At 37.6% G+C, this 26,303-nt stretch overlaps 1 protein-coding gene across 6 annotated transcripts in view; it reads right to left on the bottom strand.

Moving 5' to 3' along the window:
- Nucleotides 1-26,303, bottom strand: part of EEA1 (early endosome antigen 1) — a 253,947-nt gene that overhangs the window by 206,516 nt on the left and 21,128 nt on the right. For all 6 annotated transcript variants that reach the window (XR_007889189.1, XR_007889190.1, XM_051616319.1 and 3 more), the window contains 11 exons: nt 23,850-23,977; nt 19,894-19,948; nt 19,689-19,754; nt 18,819-18,858; nt 17,901-18,008; nt 17,694-17,815; nt 15,870-16,025; nt 10,903-11,019; nt 5,767-6,105; nt 1,259-1,408; nt 155-274 (listed from right to left, as the gene is read on the bottom strand). Coding sequence is in view for 4 of the 6 variants with exons in the window: in XM_051616319.1 (XP_051472279.1) it covers nt 155-274; nt 1,259-1,408; nt 5,767-6,105; nt 10,903-11,019; nt 15,870-16,025; nt 17,694-17,815; nt 17,901-18,008; nt 18,819-18,858; nt 19,689-19,754; nt 19,894-19,948; nt 23,850-23,977 (1,401 nt within the window). In the remaining 2 variants the exon portion in view is untranslated. The remainder of the gene's footprint in view (nt 1-154; nt 275-1,258; nt 1,409-5,766; nt 6,106-10,902; nt 11,020-15,869; nt 16,026-17,693; nt 17,816-17,900; nt 18,009-18,818; nt 18,859-19,688; nt 19,755-19,893; nt 19,949-23,849; nt 23,978-26,303) is intronic.

Raw genomic sequence — 26,303 nt, 5'->3', positions numbered from 1 at the left:
TTTATTAAACACTCTCCATATATTCTGATCCCGATTTACAAGTTAGTTTATTGAAACTAGCGTAAGTCATGCAAGTTATTTTTAAAGAAAAAAACATATTTAAACTAATGAAATCCAGAAATACACTTTCACATGAGGATACATAAGTTGTTACCTGGGCTTCTCGTAGTTTTGCTGTAGTATTTTGCTGAAGTGTCTGCTGTTCCTGGTGCTGCTGTTTTGCCTTATCTAATTGATGCTGCAGTTCTGTGGAACTGGCTGATTTTTCCTTTAGCTGGAAAAAACAAATAACCAAATAAACAAAATAAAATAGTCTAATAGGTGAACAAGCCAATAGTGCTTAATGTTCATTTTAATGCTAAAAGATCTTACTAGAAACACAAATATTTTAAAACTGGTATAAAAGTAAAACTGTGTGATGCTAGTTAAGAATCAAAATATAATCAAAACATTCATTACTATTAATAGGTGAGATTCTGTATCACAAGTAAGAACTATAAAACAACTGTCAGACACATATATATTTTAGCTCTCAAAAATCTAAAACATAAGAGATTTTTAGTATGTTTTTTCCAACAGTTGTTAAGATGTAACATGACCGATAATATACATACCTGTAAAACAACATTATTATTACTATTATTAGCAGTTTTAGTAGCAATTTCAGTTTAGCAATCTCTTCAGTTCTATTCTAGTCAAGCCTTTGCAAATAAGCTACAAAAAAGCTTTAAAGCTTTGACAACGTACCACTCAGATATTTGGCCAATCCCCATACAGGCAGCAGAAAAGCAGCAACATATGCAAGATGCTCATTAAAACAAATAAAAATTAATAAAACGAATTGTCTGTCCATCCACCCCACACAGGTTATTAACTATCAATAACCTGCTGTGACATATTAACTTTATCTTAATGTGGGATTTATCTCACAAAAATACCTACACACAAAAGCCTACCCATATGAGCTTAGGTGCAAGTGTTTTGTTTTGTTTCACAAGAGCTTTAGACAAAGCTTCCAAGTGCAAAATGTTCATCTGTAAAGCACCACGAACATCCACGCCTCTGATAAGCATTTGGCCTTAAAAAAACCTGTCATGCAAGTGGCATTTTGGCAGATTTTAACAACTTTACTGTAAGACTAACAGCATTAGTCAAATAAAATTCCTGTAAGGACAAACTTTATAAACCGTAACATGACAAGTGTATACAGGCTACTGTCAGAACATGAGCCAAGCAGAGTCTGCATAAAAGGCCCTACCTGCTCTTCAGCACGAGAAAGTTTTAATTGCAGATCAGCCACCTGCTGCTCTTTGTCCATCAGTTTCTCACTAGACAGCTGCCTCTGTTCCTTGAGCCGCCCATGGGCTTCTCCCAGCTGGCGTTCTGTTTCTAGAAGTTTACTGTGCAACTGCAAGAAAAAAAAAAGTAATCCATTTTTTCAGCCATTTTGTATCCAACAGCATTGTATTTTATGCAATGTTTACCTTAAGCTTTCATAATTTAGAGTAAAACAATTACATCATCTCCTGAAGTCATTCATGTATGTACAACATACACCTAGACTCATAGAATCATAGAATCATCCTGGTTGGAAGAGACTCTGAAGATCATCAAGTCCAACCATAACCTAAATCCCTCTACCATAACCTAATTTACCCATTTAGTGCTTAAATCATGTCACTAAGCACTGTATCTACATTTCTTTTAAGTACTTCCAGGGATGGTGACTTCACCACCTCCCTGGGCAGCCTGTTCCACTGTCCAACCACTCTTACAGTAAAGAAATTCTTTCTAATATGTAGCCTAAACCTCCCCTGGTGGAGCTTCAGACCATTTCCTTTCATCCTGTCATTATTCACTTGGAAGAAGAGGCCAACTCCCACCTCCCTACAACCTCCTTTCAGGTAGTTGTAGAGTAATGAGGTCTCCCCTCATCCTCCTCTTCTTCAAACTAAACAATCCCTGTTCCCTCAGCCTCTCTTCATAGGACTTATTTTCTAGACCTTTCACCAGCTTGGTAGCTCTTCTCGGGACACGCTCCAGCAACTCTACATGAAGCGTACTCTTCTTGTAGTGAGGGGCCCAGAACTGCACACAGTGCTCGAGGTGTGACCTCACTAGTGCTGAGCACAAGGGCACGATCACCTCTCTTACTCCTGCTGGGCACACATCAGAAACACAAAGCATGTTGGAGAACAGCGTCAACTGTTCATGCACAAGCATGAACAAATATTCAAAATGTAGGTTGAAGGGACCCAGAGATGCCCTCATTTATGTACACGAGCCCTTCAGTATGAGTTACAGAGATTTAATAGAAACACAGAGGGCAATCACTCAAAGACATAAGGATTATCACATAAAATAGTGATGCTTGGAGCAATCTCAAGACAGTATACAGCCTCCACTCCTGTAGATCCAGTGGCTGAAGCACTATGCCTTTACCTGCTCTGCTGGCTCCCACAATGTACAATTCTGCACTACTATATTAGGAAGAGTGGGTACACAGTAGTTTTGGTGGCTTGAACCCCAGCACCGCTCAGCAGCAGGAAGTAAGTAGGCAGATATACTCTTCCAGCTGGACATAAGCCTGCCTTATAATTTATTTCAGTCATCAAAAGCAGCATTTCACCATTTTCAAAGTGCAAGGATGGCCTTTTACTACTGTTGTATAAAAGCTCTGACCCTAAAATCAGCTGTACTTCTGTTTGAAACTGGGTTCCCACCTGCCTTCTTCTACACAAACACATTCACAGATACACAAATGAACTTTCAAATCAATGCTGAACCAGAAAATGGATCACACCTTGCAGCAAAGCAAGAGCTTTCTATGGGTATCAGGATGAAGGAAGCTTGCTTCCCTACGAACTTTTTTCCACCTTTCAACTCCAGGCATTCCCCTCAATATCCCTAAACCTTTCTCATGCTTTCCTCAAGTGCCTAGTAACATCTACACAAAAGACAGAACAATCTTATTGCTCACTGCAGGATACAACTTGGTGACCAGCTGGCTGCCTAGCTGGACAGAAGAAAGAACCACGGTTTTGGTAACATTAAATCTTGAGGGCATGAGGCACAAACATAAGTCCCTCTCCTTTACCCAGCTGCTTGTTTCCACAAGCATTTAACACTGAAGAACCTAATGCTGAAGACCTTTCGGTCATCTGTCAAAATTTGGCTGAAGTTTTCAAACATGAAAAAGTTACAGGGGAAGGAGACAGGGAAACAAATGTGTCTGTGCCTTACTTTCTTAGGAAACCAAGCTAAATTATTTTCTTTTATGTCCACAACCACAATAACTGTGAATGAAAAACTGTTGGGCATGTGGCCAAGATGCTAATTGCTAACTGTGACTGCACAGTTAAGAGAGAGGCAGGAGAAGAGAAAGGACAGAGTGAGGAAAGAGACAGTAATTTCTCCTCCAGTAATCAAGAACATTTGTATTTTTCTGCAGGAATCACTAAATTAATAATATTTCTTCCTCACTAAAAATATGAAAAAGAGATTAAGAAAAAAACTAATGAAGAAAGGATGAAACAAGATAATTATTATAACTAGTCATGGCTATGTTGATCCTGAGAAAGAATATTTGGAAAGGGAAATTAGCAAATAGCATTTTACTAAAGTCTTTTTTATTACAGGCACAGTTAAGTATTTTCGAAGGACTTTAAGACTGACTTTTAAGTAAACAAAACCATAAAATCCAGGATGAACCTGGGTTACAGAACACAAAAAAATAATTGTAAAATGTTGAGACTTTCAAAGATACATCTATATCAACAACAGTGTTTATTAGCAATTAATATTTCTTATAGATGGAAAGAGCTCACAGTTTCTTGTGTTATCCTCTTCCTATTGCTGTGCTGGAACCAACATTATTATTGACGTTTCCTTCCATTGTCAAGATCACTTCCTTCACATCACTCATAATTCTAAAATATACAAACTTAACCAAATCTGCATCTGTTCAAATTACTTTTGAGCAGATGGCAAGGGTTCTTTGAAAATGTTGTTTGTTTTAACAGCCATACCCATGCCTTCATATGCAGTGTTCATACTGTCAGCATAAGCTATTGGACAACATGCATAAACAGATAATTCCATTAAAGTATTAAGTGAAAAAAATATTAGAAATTTAGTATTTTCATTACAATAGTAACTGAACTCTTGTTTGGAGAGAGGAAGAGAAGCTTCTGCTTGGCTTTAATTTTATTTTTTATCATGTATGAAGAGCTTATCTTCCTCCACTATTCTTTTACACTACAGCTCTAAAACACATTCTGCAACCCAGCAGCTTGTTCAGGTTTTCTTCTTAGACTATCTTCCTTCCCAACAATATTACCAGAGAATGTGCAAGGCCTCCATTTCTTTTAATAGGAATTCATTCAGCAATGCTCTATTCACCTTCCTCCTCCTTAATTTTCCCACTCCAAAAATCCTTCCTGAAAATGCCCTCTCAGGCTGAAGCCAGATACCAGCTCAACTTCTTGGCTGTGCTTTTGAAGCTTGCATACATATTGCCTAGGGAGATGGAGGCAGTTTTACTAAGTGAGGATTCCTAAGCAGACAAGTAACATAATTATCCCCCCCCCCCCCCCAACGGAAGACTGATGAGAGAATGAAAGTGATGCTGGGGGTGTAATAAATACATAAATGAAGTTTTGCCAAGCAACAGTTCTTTCAAGATAAACTATACACACGCAGCGTGCAACTTAATCTATTTCACACTTGAAAAAGGGTTGAAAATTGAGAAACACACACTTTCAAATGATAACGTAATACAAAGATTTGTTTTCTCAAACTTCCAACAGAACAGCAAAATTACTGTTACAAGTGAAACTACTTCTGATACTCTACCTGAATTGTTTTTTCTCATAACTTCAATACATTATAGCTTCAGCTACCTTACTGAACCAGAATAAATAACGTTGCAAACTTCTAAGGATTTGTCTATTACCATATTTGCCATAGAGACTCAATATTCTGAGTTGCCCTCTCATTTGACAATACCTCCCTCATTTCAGGGAAGGCATCAACAACAACAACAACAAAAAAAAGAATAAGGGAAAAATTGCTGGATGAAAGAAGGGTTCATTTAACACAGTAAGAGAGTGGATAAAAAATCTGCCTCAACTAAAGCCTTTTTTATTCATGTACAAAAAAAAAATCAAGTCAGAACCTGAGAAATAAGCTACAAAGGTTATGCTCATTCAACCTTGATCTTCAAAACTGAAAGTATAAAGAGAGAGTCACAGAAGAGTTCCAAATACAACAGAATCAGTAAGGCATTTACCTTTCAGAAAAGGGATAATTATACTACAGATAGACAGATACTACACAAGTATTCCCAGAAATAAAAACGTGGAAAGGTCACTGTAACTGTAGATCTTGCTGAGTTTGATTGTGACACATGGGCTACACCACCTTGCATTTGCCCCTGACTATTTTGCCCTACTAAAAATATTCAGACACAACAGTATACAAATACCAAAGAGTTTCTGCATTCTTATCACAGCCTCTTCTTTTGCCTGTTCTTTTCTTTACTTCTCTAAGGGGAAGAGGTGATTGTATTTCATTCTCTGCTGTGTTAGGAAGAATGTTTTAAACTTATTCAGTTAGCTTTAAATTTACTAAAGAACAAGTACTGGTTAGTTAATCCCCTTCAATTAGGAAATATATGTATATGCATACACAGTTTAAAAAGCCCTAATTGGGATGGTTTAAGGAACCAACCCAACAGGACGCTCTGTGAGGTTTAAGGAACCTTACCTGACTGAGCTCACTTTGGAGCTGCAGGCCGTGCTGCTCCTTTTCCTCCCTCTGCTGCTGGAGCTGTTTGCATTCCGCCTTGAGATGCTGATACTTTGTCTCTATTTCAGATAACTCTTCTTTAAGTTTCTGGCTTGCTTCCCCCCTCTCACCTAGCTCTGTCTGTAGTCTCTGTATTGAGGCTTCAGACGCAGACAGCTTTGCCTGAAGCTGTTGGCAGTCCAAGTCTTTCTGGTGAAAGCTTGCCTGCACGTTCTTCTTACTAACAGATACTTCATTGTGTTTTTCTTCTAGCTGGATGTAGTCTTGTTCTTTCTTCAGCAGTTTCTCGGTCAGACTCTATGAAAAGAGTTACACAGCAATTCAAGGGTAATTCTGCTTACAGCTGTTCAATGCATTATTCAAATTAATTCTCAAATGTTGATGATGAACAGTAAAGAACTTGCTCAAAAACATTATTAAAGGAAATACCGACTATTATTTTGTATTGCACAAGTTAATTCTGGAGCCCATAGAGGACACAGTTTCAACTGGAAATACTGTTTTTCATATCCTCACATAAATCCACTTCCTCTTACTCAGAACACCACACAAACTCTGTTTCTGTATCCTGAAGACTGATTTGCTTTTCCTGAATGTTGAAATTCTGTGTTATTACAACTGCATGTGCTTGGGGAAAAGCCGAAATAATTGAGTTTTTAGTATACAGGAAAAGTTTTCAAATACCACTATCCTTCACACAATTCCTTAAGCAACAACATTTGTGATTAATTACTGTCCAATCCTCTGCAGTCATCATGCTGATCATTTTCAGAAGCATCCTAATTTTGCCTTATCACTATACTTACAGTATGATCTGCTATCCAAATTATGCAAGAGAACCTGTGAAAACTAATTAAATCTGTGATGTGGATAAATCACAGAATGAAACACAAATTACCTTCATTTTAGAACATGATGTTTTCACATTCTAATTCATTCCATCTAATATCATTGCAAACAAATCAGCTCAAAGAAAATGGTTGCTTTGTATTTGAAAACAAAAAAAACTGGAATTCCCTCAAGAAAAGACATGAACATCACTGAATGACAGATTTTTCTTACCACATTAACTACTGTAAATATTGCAGGGTCTAAGGTCATGCTATCAAGCTTACAGGCTGAGACAAATACTGGATAAAATAATTCTTTACACATAATTTTCAGCTATTACACAATGCTTTTTATCAAATTTTATTAAGTACTCGAAGCTATATTCAGATAGAAATTAAATATCATAATGGGCAAGATTATAATTCCAAAAAGTTTAGGTTTTCCCCCAAGCTTAGCTGAGGCACAAACCAGAATTTCACAAGTGTCCAGGAAGGAAAAAGAAGCCATGAGAAACACCTTGGTTTTCCAGTGGCACTTTCTGAAGCACAGAAATAAAGTTGCAGAGAGGCCCTGGTCATCATCCAATCCAGGTAATTCATTCCATTTTCTTGAAATGTACCAGCAGGTTTGATTTATTGCAGCATCTTACTGATACCTATCTCAGTGGAGCACTACTATGCATACCTTTTAAATGCTTGCAGTCTTCCTGCAGTTTCTACTGCAGTTGACTACTGTATTCTCTATTGACTCTTTCAATTAAAATACAGCAAAATAAAGACCATTTCTAGCATGTCAGCCTGAAAAAATGCCAACACTGAGGGCAATCTTGCATATCAGAACTTCAGACAGTTTTGGAATAATGCTGTTCCAAAGATAAGATAGTTACTGCTGCAATTCTAGCTATGCTGGGCATCTTAAAAGCACACAGTATCCAGGGATGAAATCTGTTTTGCCAAAAGAAAAACCTGCAAATTAATTCAAATAAATCTAACAGTTTTGTTCTTTACAGATTTTAACAAATGCTGACTATATCAGCCGTTATAAACCATATAAAGACACTTGTACTTTACACTAATCATAAAATAAACAGAATAATCTATTAAGAAAAAGAGTGATTAGAAAAGAAGCAATCTTGCAAATGACGACTCCAGCAGTCCAGCAACTTGTGTGAGAACAAATACAATTCATGTCCTATGTGTCCATTTAAAAAATACACATACTTTCTAAAGCATACAACTTAGCAAAAAAATCTGGCTCAAGACTAAAGTTTGAACTCTAGCCCTGGAGTAGTAGATTTTGAAATGTTTCTTGAAAAATAAAACCACTTGCTGCTGTCATGGATATACATAAGTTTTTACACAGGCATTTATAAAATACAAAAACAGAGTACCTAAAGAACATATTGAAGTCAGGTGTTATCTTTGACCTCTTGAAGCCAGCGGCAAGGTTCCCACTGTCTCTAGATAAAGTTTCAACCTCAAAATGTAAAATAAAGTTGCAATCCCCTTTTCATTAAAGAGAAATACCCAGGCAGCATCATTAAAAGTCATAATGAATCACGTTCCTGAAATACCAACACACTACAGCACCTGTTTTCACCACAGCTGGACAAGTTAAGAGCTAGGGTACTACTTCATAATTAAACCCACATATCACATGTAGAACTACTATGACCTACTTTGCAAAGAGTCAGTGCAGAACACTAACCTAAAGTAAATTTGAAGCAGGGGAAAGGAAAGAGAATCAGTTAACATTGTCTTGAAGCAGACTGAGACTCCGGGAAGCTTTCAGGAACACTATGCAAACCAAAAAGAAGCAAAGCTTCTTCACCATCACCTTACAAGCAATCTAAAGGACAGCCAAGAGCAGCAGGTGTGCAGCTGCTGCTCCACATCCTGCACTATTCTGTCCTCCTCCCTGGTCTGATGAGCAATACAGCAATGAATACCCATTGTTGAAAGACACTGCCCCTGACAGCTGAACACTTTCTGTACTCATGAATGGCTGAATAGAGCCATAAACAGCTACTGCTACTTTCAGAGGAGAAGCGCTGCGTTTGCCTGACAGCCTGCTACCTCTGGGCATGACCGAAGCCCACGAGCAGACTCTAGGCCAACAGAGCTGCCAAGCTATGGTCATTCAGGTTACCTCAGTGGACTCTGCGGCATTTCCTGCCTGGATGCACGTCCAGGTAGGGACGGGGATACGTGGGCACACGTGAACCACCTCTCTTCCTGAAGCCTTTCCACAGAAATGAAAGGGGCAATGATAGTATGCTGCAGCATTCAACAAAGAGACCTGAGATGTCAAAGTTCACAATATACAAGGGGCAACACCACACTGAGCACTTATTTTATAACTGTACCTTAGAAAAATACATGGAATACACGATAGTAGTGACAGTGGCCAGGCATTAGGAACAAAATCTGTGGTCACTGATGCAATTTCAAAATAGTTATTTTAGGGGAAGTTTAGAAACTAAGCATTTTTCCCTATAGATAATACATTGCCATTTTCCTAAAAGAAAGCAAACAAAAAAACCCACATACAATGGGTTTAGAACTACAGTAACCTTGTAATTCAGGGAATACACTCCTTTTTCACAAATTAGATTTCTTCTGGGCTACAGGCTGTTACTGGCCTCTACTAGGCAAGCCAAGTCCCATAATTACAGTGCTTTGTAAATGAAGGAAGGGCAGTTTCTGCTGGTCTCAGAGAATTGATCTGATCTACTTATCATCTGCTCTTCTCAGTATTGCTCCTGAAAGCATAAGAAACAGCTTGCGTGCTTGAGGTTGTACATAAGTTGGATAAACCCAGTGTCAATGCACAGAAATATCTTCTTGCATTTAAATGGAATTATTAATCAGTGTACATATCAAAATACAATATATTCTATCTTGCATCAATGGCTCCTCCTTCCTTCCTGGCAACTTCTTCACAGATGGCAAACTGTCTGAAGTGGAAGCAATTTCTGTTATTTGGGAAGCTAGTCTTACCTTTGTCAATTCTAGGTGTAAGTCCTTCAAGGACAAGGTTCCTTGGCTAGCATACCATTTTTATGGGTATTGCCTTCACAAAGTTGCATACATAAAGAGGTGGCCATAAAGTCTTTTAAGTCACTGAAACTGAAAGAGGAAAAGCAGCTCACTGCCACTTCTTCCTGTTCCTCAAGTGGTGTCTGGCATTAACCTGACACAGCAGAAGACTCTCTCTTAAAGTATAGTTATCTTATGTATCAGTCTGTTTCACTCCACATTGTTAATGGAATAGCAAGGGCTATTCAGACAAGGGCTCTATACTGTAAGCAATAATTTTGACAAAAGTTTGTTTCAGTGCTGCTGGTCTGTAGAAAAGAACAGTATGACAGTTCTCACTGTCTCAGTTCTGCCCCTGCTTTAATAAGCCGAACCAAGAGTCATCCTACCAAAAGCAAGTTTAATTCACCAAATTTTAATTGTACCTTCTTTGCAAATGCTGGTTTAATATTAGATTACACCAAATACACACTGTTGGGTCCCTGTCCTTTCCCTTTTTTCCCAGACTGACAAGGTTGTTGGTAAAGAGATGTATGTAATGTGTACAGTTCATATACAGTGTTATACATACACACACCCAAAAGCAGCATGTTTCTTTCTCCTTGTCTCCTTCCCTTCCTTACCTCCATTTGTTACCCCACAACATATGCTTTCTTAATGCAAATACAAAATGCAGCTAGCTCAAAGGACTTTGATAAAAGCTCTCAAGTAATACTCATAAGCTGAGAGGCCTCTGGAGTTTATTTCCATTTCTATTTCTATTTTATTTTTGTTTCTGTTTTCTACCATTTATTCTTGATAAACAGCCAGAAAAATGTGACAATAGTACAATCTAAAAGCTAAGAAACTGCAAAACCAATCAAAAGAGCACAAAATACCTTCTAAATCACAATTTCTAGGCAAACATTGTAATAGTTCAAAGGGTATTGCTTTTTATTTTAATGTGTGAGATGGCAGTATTGCTTAATAATAGGGAAGTATAAACTACAACAATTAGAAATCTGCAGTAAGAACAGCCCTCAGGATTCCAGTGGTAACATACCAATCATTAAAATATAGTGTTTGCTTGTACGTTACAATATCTCTTGTGTCAAACAAAATGGTAAACGAATGCTCACCCTCTACAATGCCATAAGTGTTTTGTTACTGTCTTTAGCGCTTCCCAAGGCAACGTGTTTCCATTTTGATGTCAACTGGCAAGCAGAGGATATAACGGCATTCTCACCTGATTTTTCTGTTCTAGCTCTTGGACTGAACTTCGAAGTTTCTGCAGCTCCTGAACATACACAGCTACCTCCTGAGGTCCTTTGGCAAGTTCAGCTCTTAACTGGTTAATGGTAGCCTGAACAGACAAAGAGAAAAATCCAACTTTGAAATAAAGCTTTGCATACATAATGCAAACAAAAGCAAGACCTCTGGTAGCAAAATAAAAGGCATCCTGTATACAAATAAACAGCTTAAGAAAAACATCACCTACAAACTCATCTCAGAGCACCATCAGCTACAGAAGTACAACTGTGCATAACTTCCCAGCTGAAATTCACACATGTCCTATTCCAGAATACATTTGCCCCATTCCAATAAAAAATGCCAACTTGAGCCCACAACTGATGAACATCACAACCAACTATCCATTAATCATTACTGCAGTTCTAGCTCAAGGTGAAAACCTCCCAAGTCACTGCAGTTACATGGCCAAAAGCTTTGCCTCCCTGGCAAGGGAAATGTACTGGGAAAAGCACTAGAACTGAGTCTGGCATCTGATGTAAGGTGATGTGTGACTTTCAGACACATGAAACCTGCAGCTCAGCACAATCAGGGTAACAATACTACCCCATTAAAACACTGTTGGTACAAAACAGAATGTATCAATGACTGTACAGTATTTTAACACAGTAATGAAAGCAAACAAAAAGGGACTTTAGATGGGTAACGATGGCTGCCCTAAAGCATGCTGTGTATGAATGCACTTGCTTTGAATACACTACATAATAGTGACCTTTTATAAAGAAGTTTTCTTTCCTATTTTTCTCATAACTACACATTTCAGCACTAAGGTATAAATACTGAATTCAAGAATGAACTAAAGCAGTAGAAGAAGCAGACAAGAAACATATTATTTACAACCTTCCTACAGAAAAATTAAGACCAACAAGAACATATGAACACATTACATTCTGACTTTTTGTAATGCTGTGCTTTACAAGGCTGTTTCATTACAGAGCTGTTAGCTAAGACATTTCCTGGGATCTGTCTTTGGCAGAAAAAGAATCCAGGATGTTCTCAGAAAACCAACTGTGGATATTTCACTAGCGAGATAATACAGTGCAGAAGCCTTGCCTAAGGACATCACTGCAGCCTTTCAAACTAGATTCATCTTTCATATGCATAAATATATATTTCTCACTTCCAATTAAGTAAGCCATTCCCACATTTCATTGTTAACATGAAAATACAACATGGATGAATATTCATTGCTGATACAGTCTGGCTGACTTATCTGTATGCTTAATGACCTAATAAGCAAACAAGAATGCATCTGCTTAACAACCACTTGAAATTATCTTGACACAATAAAAAAATCTACTATAAGAATAAAAAGCTTTCAAAAAGATAATTACCTGAAATTTAAGTGTCTACATTAGAAAGCAGAAAATATGAAATGGATTGATAAAGACGGAAATAAGCAGTCACAAAAGCTGTTAGTAGACACACTTCCTCCAATTTGTTTTCAAAAATTCCAGTCTCTTTAATGCCTTTGCTTAGTGGAAAAAAACAAAACAGTCCTGGCTTTATTAAATTTACCTATAATTTAATCTACTAATCTTATTCTGAGGACACTCAATAATCAAGTCTAGGCCCTGTATTTTACAAAGATTTATCAATGAAACAAATTCCATTCTGCAGAGATGCACAGAAATGCTTAGCTCCACAGCAGTGCAACTGTTTTCATAATATGTTAATTATATAGGAGCCACTACAGTGAGAAACTAAACCTGGGAGGAATATCTCAGAATGAACACTTATCTGAGCTATCTAGACAGGAGTTTTTCAGGTGGATCGCTGAAATAAGGCATAAATACCCAACAAAACAACAAAAAACCCAACAATGACTACATTTAGGCAACAATTGTAGAGCTAAACTCTTCCTCACATCCCTCTCTTGCAGCATTTGAAGATGTTCATATTAAGCAGATGTTTGTTATTCTCTTCGCCCACACCATAAACCTAACTCATTTTAAAGACATCTCCCTTTGGAAACCAGTATTAATATATGCATCCTCCCCAGCTTGACAAAACAGTCAAGGATGGTGCAGGCACCACTTAACTCTTTCAGCCCTTGAGGTAGTCTGAAAGAGCAAAGCTGAGATGAAACATGGCCAAAATTTTACAGTCAAGACTGTACCCATTCAGCCAATGAAGGGCTTCCATTTATCGTTTTCTTATGGCTAACGCTTTCCACAATTGTGGCTTTTTAGGAAAAGTAGAAAAGTTTTCACCATGATGACTTCCAGTAATTTTGTTTGGGCTTTTTTAAAGTCTGATCTGTCACTTCACATCGACAGAAGAGCTTTTATTTCAAATATGTCTTGGCCTAATGTTGCTTTATGTTGGAATTAAACAGAGAAGGCAGGAACATTCCTGAGATGAACCAGACCACCACTGCTTACCATGTTCTGCCAAGCAACAACTTGGCTCTTCTCTGGTTCAGCCTACATACTGATGATACAACACAGACATCTGATATTATTATAATTGCTGCAATGTGGTTTAGAATCTTTCCATACATCTAAGACTTCTTATATGAACTAGGGCATCATGCAGTCTGCCATCTGCCATTATTTCTAGGAGGACCTGAAAATACCTTCTCTACTTGTCTATCTTCCTCTTAAAGCTGCATTTTAAAGCTACATTTTTAAATGGCTAGTTATGTCAAAACTTAAACATACCTAATTTGAGGGAACAGAAGCAATTAATACTTCAGTGAGAATGCTCTAAGATGAAAGATTTTTGTTACACCCATGTCATCATGTCATCTTATCTTCACAGGAAAACTAAATAACTCAAACCACAGAAAGAGTACTTTGAAATTAAATGTCAATTCTGCAGCACAGTTGTGGGATCTCCCAGTTAAAACCCAATTACAATTATGCAGCAACTTACATGGCCACATACCACATTATATTCATAACTCCAACTGTGATATTCCTTTTTTCACATCTGATGAGGCTCTTGGCATACGTAATTTTAACTTGAAAACAATGGTAGATTCCTGTTTAATACAATACTGTACCCTTGTATAATTCCTGGAGCTCAACTCAGCTGTTGGGGGGAAAGCAGGAAAGCCCTAAGGAGTTTAGAATAATACTGGGCAGCACTTCTCTAAACCTCTGCAGTGCAAATGAAGAAACAGAAAGTTGAAACTGCAGTTCTGAAATCTAGGGCACATAAAACCCCAGAATAACAAGATGTCAGGAATCCTTCACATCCACAAATCTCAACAGGACAGAGGATACTAGCAGTCCTACAGAAACTCAAGGCATCCCCCATGTAAATTGGGGAATTCTGGAGGGATCTCACTTCACTAGGGACCACAGTCCTGCATTGACAAGTTTTACTGACATTGCCACAATGGTGAGGGACAATTAGAAAAGAGAGAGGGCAACACTAAAAGGTCTAACACACAGCAGACAGTCTTCAGTGAAGATCATTACACTGTCAAGCCAATCATTAGTAAAACTGTACCATCAATCCACTAGTGAAACAGTACAAGTACCAGCAAGAAAATTCTTCTACAGGTATGGATTTACCAGCTCCTCAGTAGAATAAACTATATGTTAGACAAAAGCCTTTTCAGTGATACTGATTTTTATTAGGATTTCTTGCCATTATCTCTGTCAAATATTTCCCTCACTGTCATAGTAATGAACATCAAACAGGCTTTAGCCAGGAGCAATCTGAGACAGGTCAAGGAGCAAGGTTCCTTCCTAAAGATCCAAGTCAGTACTGTTGCATCTCTTTTTCTCCATCTTGCATGGAAGTGAAAGCATTCACTGGTGGAAAACCAGAGGAACCAAACCCAAGAAAACTGAGTATTTACTGTGGAAGAAGTATTTACTTTAGTTAGTTTTGTTTCCCTAAACATGGAGTAATCATCCACTCTATACACAATAACATAAAAGGGATAATATTTACAAGTCTCCCGCCAATAATTTAAACTTCTTCCACCGACTTGGCCAAAGCTGAGGCAAGCCTTCACAAAATACTTCTGAAGAAACCAAAATACTCTGCAACTCAAGTAGACAATAAGGTCCCTTTTAAATAGCATGAATTTAAAAAGTTTAAATACAGGAAATATGGAGGGAAGAAAAAAAAAACAACACAAAACTGAGGATACTTTTTTTTTTCTACTGTAGACTGCAGCAATAAAGAGAAGAAAATTGAGGTGGTGTTGCCTGGAAATAGATTACAGGTGACATCCTGACATCTTGACCTTAAGATGTGGTAAGGCCTGAACAGTCACTCACTTTCTACTCTAGTGAGTAACAGGCAATACTTGGAGTACATTATGCAGTGAATTGGGGGGGTATGTGTGCAGAACCTTACACATAACATATTCCAACAATAAATAAGAGGTGTGAATAAGCTTTCCATTTGACAGTAAAAACTAGAAAAAAAAAAATTTAAACCAATTACAATATCCAGTGAGATTTTTAAATCTTGTGTAAGCTCAATAATTATATATGTCCTATAAGAATATCCAAATTATTATCCATTTTGTATTAATGTTTTCTTTTTAAACATTTTAACACTCTAGTATCCATTTTCAGACACATCAACTCAAATATTAACCAAAACCATCATTTTCAGTAACAACTGTTTTTATCTGCATGTAGCTCAATAAGGGAAACAAATGTTTGAATCACACAAGTACTGATCTATTTTTTTTCTCCCAATAGAAAAAGCAGTAACTTTTTATGCCACAGGCAGGTTTTGCAACAAAAAGCATGAGAGCTTTTGGAGAGCAGATATGGACAGAATTACACAATTTATTGTAATGAAGAAACATGCTTATAGGGCAAGTTAGAAGATTCTGTTAACAAAGAGGCTTTTTCATTATGAAGAATTAATATTTTCCATTTTCACAGAAAAATCATGGCCAACACACACATCTTTAGGTGTGACTATTACCTCCGAATTAGCCTGCTCTTCCTGCAAGTGCTTGCACTCATCTTTCAGCTTTTCAGATTCTCGCTCACATTCCAGAGTCATTTTGTCCATCAAGGTCTGAACTTGGACCAGTTCCTTTTTCAGGACAGCCACATCTTCCACACCAGGCCTTTGCAGCTGAAAAGCAGAAGAGTAGCAATGAGCAACACACTGTTGGCAGACATGCTTCCATTGTCAATGAAATCTAAACACATCTTTCACATAATCAATTTACAGACAAGGTGACATATACCATATTACAACTGTGGCGAATGAAGAAAAAAAAAAAAGAAAAAAAAAAACCAAAATACCCCAAAATCAAACAAAAAAGCACCCCTACCCCCAAAAAAAGAAACAACACAGAAAAGGGAATAAATGGCTGGTTATCAGTTCATGCCTACTAAACTCTGAACTTGTTGATTAACTTCAACCAAATCTGATAAATTATATAAGGTTTCAAAAATTAAATTTCTCTAATTTCCGTGTAGGTAAATGGCTAGATAAAGGAGGGGACATGTTCCCTGGGAGAAACTACTGAAGTGACAAGGAATCCATGCAGGAAATGTATCTGAACACACAGTTCCCTGAGCTTAGACTGCACTGACTACACTGCTCTACAGAAGGAATATATACATACACACATATTATACTGCTGTCATACTCACAAGCCCGTCTCAGGACTGACACGTAACAGTCCAGTACTACACTGACTTTTGTAATGACTCTGTCTCTGACTACAAGAACAGTTTCCAAAAACAAGAACAAACAAAAAAAGAGCAGCTGAAGGAAAAGTCCACCTCATAACAGACCCATAGTTAAAATCTGTTGGTAATTACATCTAAAGCATCATACCATCCCTCAAAGTGAAAAGCTATGGAGGGGAAGGGAAAGGCAATACTGGGCACAGAATAGAATAAAGAAAGTGCTGGCATGTAGCAGAGAAAAGGTGCAGGAAAAAGGATAGACTGGAAGTGGAGAAGAAAGGAGGACAAGAAACAACTAAACAGATAAGAGAGGAATGGATAGGTCCAGTGGTTGGGCAAGTCCCAAGAGGGACTCATGAGCCCTTTGGGGCAGCTATCTACAGGGAAGAAGGGGGATAAATGAGTCCTACTTTCCTCCAGAGTCTAAGCAGTGGTTGAGTGGAGGAATGAAGACAAACGAGAAGCTAGGAAGTCCCCTTCACTACTGCTTTGGAAGCAGCATGACTGCTGAGTCACTGGGATTGCTCCCTGGAGCCATGGCTGTATATAAAAGTCACCAGGAGCCAAAATCCTGGAAAACACATACATCAGTATTATCAGCTAAGAGTGAGAGGGACAACATTAAAATAGGCATAGCAATGACAGCTGCCAGCCTTTCAGCCACCATATCACACAACACCTCTCTGCGAACTTCTTATGCATGCAGCTGTCGAGGGACAGTCAGAGCATAACTCCCCACGGAAAAAGGGTGATCTAAAGACGGCTGTAGAAGGCAGCAATGGCATGCTCAAAGTACAGGCCCACACAGAACATCTAAATGTGTAATCCCCTAAAAACTGTTGAAAGGTAAAGTATCAAACCAGCAAACTTGTAATGTAATGTAATGTAATGTAATTTTTAAAACACACATATTTGCTTACTGGAAAAACACTGAAAATGTAGGTCAGTGAAAGATCAGAAACTGGAGTTGTGAACTTCTTCAGATCACAGAGACATCTCCAAATTCAGCAGGGTTTGACTGCTTTAGAACTGCATTTGCAATAATTTAAGTGTCTGTCCCTTTGACTTGAAAATAATAAAAACATTAGTGTGACATAAATACCAGCTCTGTCTTTAAGTCTTCGACAATACTCCTCTCCTTCTGCAGTTCTTGTGTCAGGTTTTTCATTTTCTGTTCTACACCTTCCCGAAGGCTGATTTCTTCATCATACTTTGATTTAAGATCTGATAAGAAGAAAGTTGAATAAATGACCAATTGCACAAATTGCACAAGTAGAGAACAGAACATGAGTTCTGTTAATAGACTTACCCACAATTTCAGTGGACAGTTGTGCTGCTTTTTGCTCAAATAAGTCTTTCATTTGTTTAATGTTAAAATTTTCTACTTGGATCTCTTCTAGTTGCCGTTCTAAGGATTCTATTTCCATAAAAAGAACAGTATTATTTTCTGGAAGAGCTAGGATAATACAGCTACTCATGCCCATAATGAACCACAGCAGGTAAATAAGTAATCTAAGTTCACTTAACATCCAATTAGCTTAGCAAAGTGAACAACTTTACTGAAGTTAAATATCTACAAGCATGATGTTGGAACCTGTCACTAGTTGAGTACTCTGCAGGAATAAGTACATACTGGTTTTCACAGGTCACAAATACACCTTCAGATCACTGCAACATGCTGCTGAATTCCTGAACTGTGATAAAAACTCTTTAATCACAAGTGGTCAGATACTTTATGCACACATAAAGAAAATTTTATTCCATGAGTGCTTCATGGACAAAAACACAGAACAAAAATTATTGGTCTGCAAAACAAACAAACAAAAAAATTCTAGGAAAAAAAATATTGAGTACAGGAAAAAAAAAAACAAAACACAAAAACCAGTGCTGACAAATGATGGTATAGTTTAAATATCTCAGGAAATGACGTACTGAATGCTTGAATTAAAACATGTTCAAAACTACTCATGAGAATTGCTTTTAGCATCAGGAGAACTCCTGTCTCACTTCTAAAAAGTACAAATCCAAGCCTGTGGAACATTTAACCAGACTACAGCTATCAAGAGCTATCTATCTATCTTAGGCACTTACAATGAAATTCTACCATTCCAGGCTGTAGTTCTTTAATTTACCAAAAGTGTTTTTTCATAAACCTAAAAGCTACATTAAAAATAATTTCAGAACTTCATGAACAGTGCAGAAATTAAAATAAGAAAATGTTAGCCACCTGTAGATGTAGCTGTTGTCAATCCATCAGACTTAGAATCCTTAAGAAAACAGAATAAATGCACCATTAGATAGTAGGAATAAAAACTAATACTTCCAAAGTTTATCTCATTTTCGGAAAAGACAGGGCAATTAAGACTTCTGTGGTCAAACATTGCACAGCAGTATAAAAATACCTGATTTCTAACAGTTATATCTGGAAGACTAGAAAAATATGATTTTCCATTTTCTGTACCACTACATTATCAGGCTTCCAGACCTGAATCACTCTAGTAACAATCTTCTCCCCCCTCTTTCCACAGTAGTGAAATGTACCCTAAACCAGAGGTTACAGACATCAATAAGTACATTCTGAGAAGGCATTCTCTCAGAAAGCAATTTCTGAGGTCTGTAACAATGCAGTATCTAAGTAGCTCACAGTAGTAAAAGAATTGAGACCTTCTTAAGGCACAACACTCAACAATTTGCCTGGCCTTGTGTCTTCCGTTCATCTGGACATCTGTGAAATCTCATGAATTTTCTCCAAAAGTTCTTAAAAGAAAGACCCCATTGCCCTTTCTCACAACAGATGAAACACCACATTCAGTTTATTTTCTTTAATAAACTGAGTTTTGAATAAGCCAAACAGAAGGAAAAGTCTTCACTGAACTTCTAATGAGTACTGTGGAGAACTGTTATCTATTCTGACTTTGTTCTTCAGATATGTATACACAGTTACATTGTGGAGAGACAACTAGCTTCGTTTTCAACAACATGTCAATATTCAGATTATGGAACTAACTAAATCAGGCCACGTGCCTTACAAAAAAGGTATTAATCTTCAATGTCAATGCTGATGATAAACCTGCTTCAAGTATTTTAAAGGAATTACTTGCTGCCGCTGCCCCTGCAATTTCTCTAGTTCTTTCTTCAGCTCTTCTGAATACCACCTCTCCTCCTAGGGGTGAAAACAGGAAAAAAAAAAAAAAAAGAAAAAAAGAGATGGGAGAGAGAGAATTTTAAATTTAGTTGCTTAAGACAGTATAACACTGCAATTTGAAACAAAGAACCAAGTGCAAGAAAAATACATTTCCAACCTTCAGCGAAGCTTGCAAGTCTTGGACTTCTTGTCGGAGCAGTGACACTTCATCTCTGAATAAATATATCCACAGAGTGGAGAAAACGAATATGTAGTGATTATTTTGCCAGTTTTATACAGGTTACAATGTGTATTAAGTAACTGGGACATGTACTACATAAATATAACTTACATAATTATAAATAGTTATGCTTAGATTTTTTGATACTCATCACAAACCAGATTAATACTTGTTAGTTCACTTTGCACATCACTTTAAAAATGGTAGACACATTGATTTGAAGAGTATAGAAAGAGATATGCAAAAAGTCCCATGAAAAAGAGTGCATCAGTTCAACCATATGAGTTCAGAATGGCAAAGCTGTGCTTAGGGGGCATTTAACTGTTCTGTGTGCCTTTTTATAAGAAAGCCAGGTCTGTTTTCCTTCAGTTACCATACCATGTAAAGGAGCACTGCTAAGAGACAGCAGGCTATCCTATTCCTTTTGAAATACAGTTACATAATCTTTCATCCACGCAGCAATTTGGTATACCCCACAGACACACTCAATGTTCTGAATGTTTAAAAGCCTTGGTATATTAAATTCTTAGACTTTGTACTCAAGCTTCCAGCTATGCAAGAACACAAGATCCAAGGCTATAATTGTTACTAAATGATTTAAATAGCACCCTTACCAATCACCGGTCTCCTTAAAGAGTTGCACAACTAAACATACAAGGATAACATTGCATTACTAAGATACAGCCACTCCAAATTTAGAACACACAGGTCATTAAAATAATGCAAACAAACCATTTCTTGTTGTTTGTACAGTGGCAACATTAAGGAGTACACAGAATATATGTGAGTGCCAATGCCAACAAATTCTCTCAGCTTCATGCCATACAATTTCATTCCTGCTGTGCTGCATTATCACCACCTCCAGAGATTTTTTTTTTTTAATTATCTCATACTTAGGAGGAAAGGAAAAAAACAAAATTTAATTAAATTTAATTTAAACAAAATAAAATCAAATTTTTCTTTTTTTAAAAAAGCAAGCTATTTCTTGGCTAAACTGGGAAGGAACAGATTCAACCTACGTTAGCATATTCACATCAGGTCAGGGTCGTGAAGAAGCAAGTGGCTGAACACATGTGCTTGCACCAGTGAAGCAAGAACTCCAAGGTGGACCAATTTTAATGGCAAAACAAACATGGAAGATTGGCAGTATAATTTTATTCACAGGAAGATTTTCTGCTATTTACATGTAATTCAGCCTGTGTGAGACACTCACTGGAGGTTTGCAAATACAACTTTACTGAGACAGGTGCAGCTGTAATCCAAAACCCACACATATGTGGTGGGTGGAGAAGAGGAAGCTGCTTTCTTACCAGTATGAGTAAGTAAATCAGATAATGGTCACACCTAAGATTACAAATGAAATCTCAGGCAGTTGAAACAATTAACTATATTGAAGTTGAGCATGAACATGTACCAGATCTGCAATACTAAAGCATTTATGATGCTCAGGTCTTTGCAGCAGATAAAAGGTTTTGAGATACAAAAGTAGTTTTTAGTAGAGGGGAAGGAGGAAGGAAAGGGAAGGGGAAGAGAGAGTTTGTAACATAAGGACTCTTTTACAGTAGTTGCCTCAATATCTCCACACAATTCTGCTTTGCAGTTTTAAGATGAAACGTAAATTCAGTTTAACTGACCAGTGGAAAATTAATGGGGGGAGGGGGCAGGAAGTGTAAGTGATCACTGTACGCACTGTAACTTTGTTCTTCTTACTGCCATTCAAACCCTCACCAGATCTCCCAGTCTTCTAGGGCTGTTACAATCCCTTCCTCCTATCAGCACACCTGAACTTCACTATCTGGCAAATCCTTACTACCTTTTCCTTATGCTCCATTCCATTCCCCATCTGTAATACCAGTGCCTCCATCCTAGCACTGAGTACCAATGGCCTTGCAGTGAGAAGAATTATATGACTGACTCTTGGCACTTAATTACGGTACTTTACTGGGGGGATGTGGGGAAAAGAACACAAATGTAATTCATAGTACCTGGATTTCTCTATTGACTAAAGAAGGAACTTCATCTCCCAGTCTTGGTCCTATGAAATACATGTAAGAATCACTCCTAGACAACTAACGGAGCTGCTCTCTGCTGCCGGCTACAATATTTCTTTAATGCTGTATTCCAAGTCTTGGAAAAACACGTTTATGTTAAATGAACATAAACATGTGCTCTCAAGCAAGCATGAAACCGAGAAACACTAAAGAAAGCCACACTAAGAGGAATAAATAGCTCATGTTACACAAGAGATCTCACAAGACTCCCTTCACTCCATCCAAACTCCCTGACCTTGTCCACTTTTTTAATTATATGAGAGAAAACAAAAACTCTTGTCCTTATACTGTCAAGGACCAGGAAAAAAAAATTTAAAAAGTTCAACTGCCAACATCTCGTTGACACTGGAAACCTGCAAGCATAAAAGTAAATCTTTCATAAACTATATAAACAAGTATAGTTATGACCAATTATTCCCCCCTGTGAATACTATTAATATACTAGGAGTACCATTTCAGCTCTAAGTTATATCACTCCAAAGAGGCTTAAATCAGACAAAGAAATACTCATTCTTGAATAAACGAGCACATAGGAAACCAAATATAACTCCACTAGTCCTCTACCACTTTCTCTTATATAAAGCCATCATTTTTATTTCATTTGTTGCAGCAGCTGGGAGAGAAGGCTGCTATCCACAAGGAAGGGCCTGTCCATGCATGAAGACATGCCCTCTGCTAATGCTGGCTGTCACTGGCTTGCCAGCTCTGCACAAAACTGGGGAAAAACAGATCTTCATTCAGGCAACAACTGAAGTATATTACTTTCCAAACTCTCTTCTCAATGAAGACCCACCCTCTATTGAGTTAGTTACATAAATACATTAATTTCCTTCAATGTAATTATTTATCATTTTGAGGCACATTTCTACTAGTGACAAAACACTGGAACCATGTACTTCCCAGCATCAGCTCCATTAGCAGGCTGACCACCCATGGGGTCGTGCAGGGTGTACCTGTTTCCTGAAGGAGGCCAAAGGCAGCTGCTTACCCTGACACTCCTGTGTATGAACCAAGCGAGTTTGGAGGAGCTTTGCCATTTATAACAGTCCAAACCAAACACTGAACAGAAAAAGAACTAGCATGAAGTGAAAGGAAACCTACACAAATTTTGCCCCTAAGAAAAATCTCCCTGAACCACCACAGTTAAACTTGTCTAGAGAAAGTTTTGCATTATCAGTTCCTGATACATATTGCTGGTCTCAAAAAGAAAACAACCTAATACATTTGCTAAGAATATATTGAACAATACATTTTTGACCAGACAGTTAAATAAAATATATTAGACAAGATTTCTCAAAATCAGCATGAAGTTTCTGGAACACAGAGGAGAATTAGTGACACAGACAGAAACTTCTCAGATATGCAAAGAGCTAAATAATATAGGAACCTATTTAGGCAAATACTGATGTTTTATGATTACCCCAGTAAGTACCCTAACTACCCAGGGACAAAAATCAGCTTTTTTCTTTATCTTCACGGTTGTCCTCCCACACCTTCAAAAGACGAAATTTCAGCTTCATGCCAGAAATGAGGAGGAACCTGTATTTTTTTCTGCAACACTCCTAAAAATCATTCCAGTCTGTAATATCGCATTGTCAGCTGAATGAGAAACAGGTGATTTAATTAACAATATACACAAGTGCATCTGATTTTGATTTATTGTCAGATCAGTATCAGCCAATGTAAATTTCAAACTGCTTTCTCATTGTAGTTGGAAATGGGGCACGAACATTTAAATACCTGACTAAATAACTAAGTGTTAAAATTAATACAGCCTTCGCTGTAATTAGAACCAACTCAATATTAACACAAAAGCACATGCACAAATGAGTACTGTTGCACCTTTCCAGTGACAGATGACCTTCCCCTCCATGAGTTGAATCAATGCCAGAATTATGAACTGCTTCATAGTGCTTGAACAGCTCTTCAGCTGACCCATGAGACTTCATACACAGAGGACAAATAAAGCCCTATTATAAAAAGGAAAAATAAAAGGTGAGAAGTAAAATTCTTTTTTCCATCTTATTTTTACACAAAATTCTAAATATCATTTGCGCATCTAAAAGGTAGCAGATACAATTGTTAAGATCCATACTAATTATTTCATGCTCTGATTATAGTTTTGGCAATGAAAACATAGAAAATGCCTACAAGAGTCTTATTTCGTTATTTCAGTGGAGGTTTTTCTATCTTTACATGCTAGCAACAAAATCTTTATGTAGAAAAGTAAGAAGTCACTTCAGAAGGACTGCTCTGCAATTTCTTCCCCTCCAAGAAAAGAACTTCCCATATAACTTCTCATGAAATCAGATTATTCTTTCAAAGAGGACGTAGGGTTTGGAGTTCAGCCTTAAAAAAAGATTAAAAACCCACTCTAAAGCAAAGCTTTTTGCACACCTACTAGCACCATATTTAGGCTACTGACTTAAATATGGGCCAGGAGATTAAGAAGCACTTTTTAACTTGCATATTATTAATTAGTAAATACAATTCAGATAAATACTACCTCAAGAAAATCAGATCTCTACAACCTAAAGAATCAGAAATAATCCATTTTCATTCCAGCATATTTACTGCAAGCTCGCCAGAGTGAAAATTTAGCAGAACAATCATAGAATAATAGGGGTTGGAAGGGACCTCCGAAGAGCATCGAGTCCAAGCCCCTTGCCACAGCAGGAACACCTAGGGCAGATCACACAGGAACACGTCCAGACAGGTCTTGAAAGTCTCCAGAAGGAGACTCCACAACCTCTCTGGGCAGCCTGTTCCAGTGCTCTATCACCCTCACAGTAAAGAAATTCTTCCTCATGTTGAGGTGGAACTTCCTGTGTTGTAACTTGGCACCGTTTCCCCTCATCCTACCACAGGGCACCACAGAAAAGAGACTGGCCCATTCTTGACATCCACCCTTCAGATATTTACAGACATTAATAAGGTCCCCTCTTAGTCTTCTCTTCTCAAGACTAAACAGTTTGAGGTCTCTTAGCCTTTATTCATATGACAGATATTCCAGTCCCTTTATAACCCTTGTAGCCCTTGGTTGGACTCTTTCCAGCATATCCCCATCCCTCTTGAACTGGGAAGCCCAGAACTGGACACAATACTCCAATTAACCCACAGAGAAATGTAAAAAAGTAAATATTATGTACCTCTAAACATTTGTGGAGTGTCCAAACCACCATTTATCCATTTCTTTTTATATAGCTGCCTATTACACCTGCTTGTAAGGGCAGAAGTTTATATTGGATCTTCACTTATGTGGTTACTGTGGCTACTCCGAGCCAAGTTCCCATCTATGTTAAAGCCCATACACACCATCATGGCAAAACAGTGACATTTCAGAGCGAGAGGAAACAATTTTGTCTCATGTTAAAAGCTCCCTGTAATTCCAAGCAGCGCAAAGAGAATCTTGTGCAAATGAGATTATGTCCCTCTGTTTCTTATATTCATTTCAGATATGCTTTTGCATGTTTGTATGTTACCCTTAAGTCCCTTCTGCTAGTGCAAGGTATAGCGCACCCCAATACTAAACCAAGGCTCTCCAGTATCCAAGATGAGAGTAACCCAGTGGGATTATCACATTTCACATAACATACGCTCCCATGCAAATTCAGAAGGACATATGAGATTTTATACTCCTTTTCTTAACTTTGCCTTTGGAGGTTATAAGCCAGGAAACTTTAAAAATTAGCACAAAATTAATACAGTGAACGTGTATGTCGATGACCACAACAGCACTCACCATTTTCTAACTAGACATTCATAGCATTTTGATTCACTGGTGACTAAGAATTCAACAACCAAATACTTCCATGGATTTAAACCAGCAGAATCATAATGTTCAGCTACTCAAGCATGGCCAGAACTCCAGAGCACTGAACAGGAACTTTGTAACTGCTATTACCTGTTCAGTGTTTCAGAAATAAAAACCTAAATACATTTGTGTGTCAAACCTAACACATATCATACTGAAGACTAATCTTGGCACAACTGATCAAAGAAGACTTTATACTCCTTCCTAAGCAGACAATGGGCACCCTTAGCAACAACTTAATTATTGCCAGAATTGATCATTTTTGCTCCAGATTAAACTGAGTTAACTCATATGGATGTATACATGCCAAAATGGGTACATAAAATTGGTTAAACTACTAGGTTTCTCAGTAATCTGGTACAATGAGCATGTAATTGCAGTGACAGTCACTCTGAGCAGAAGAGACAGAGGGAGAATTCTGGCAAATAGCAATGGCAATGTACTATAGGAGGGCAAAAAGCAAGGGATTTACTTTTCCTAGT

This window comes from Apus apus, chromosome 1, assembly GCF_020740795.1.
Source record: "Apus apus isolate bApuApu2 chromosome 1, bApuApu2.pri.cur, whole genome shotgun sequence".
Classification (NCBI taxonomy): Eukaryota; Metazoa; Chordata; class Aves; order Apodiformes; family Apodidae; genus Apus; species Apus apus.
Note: the sequence above shows the minus strand (reverse complement) of the source record. Positions and strands in the feature narration are given on the sequence as shown.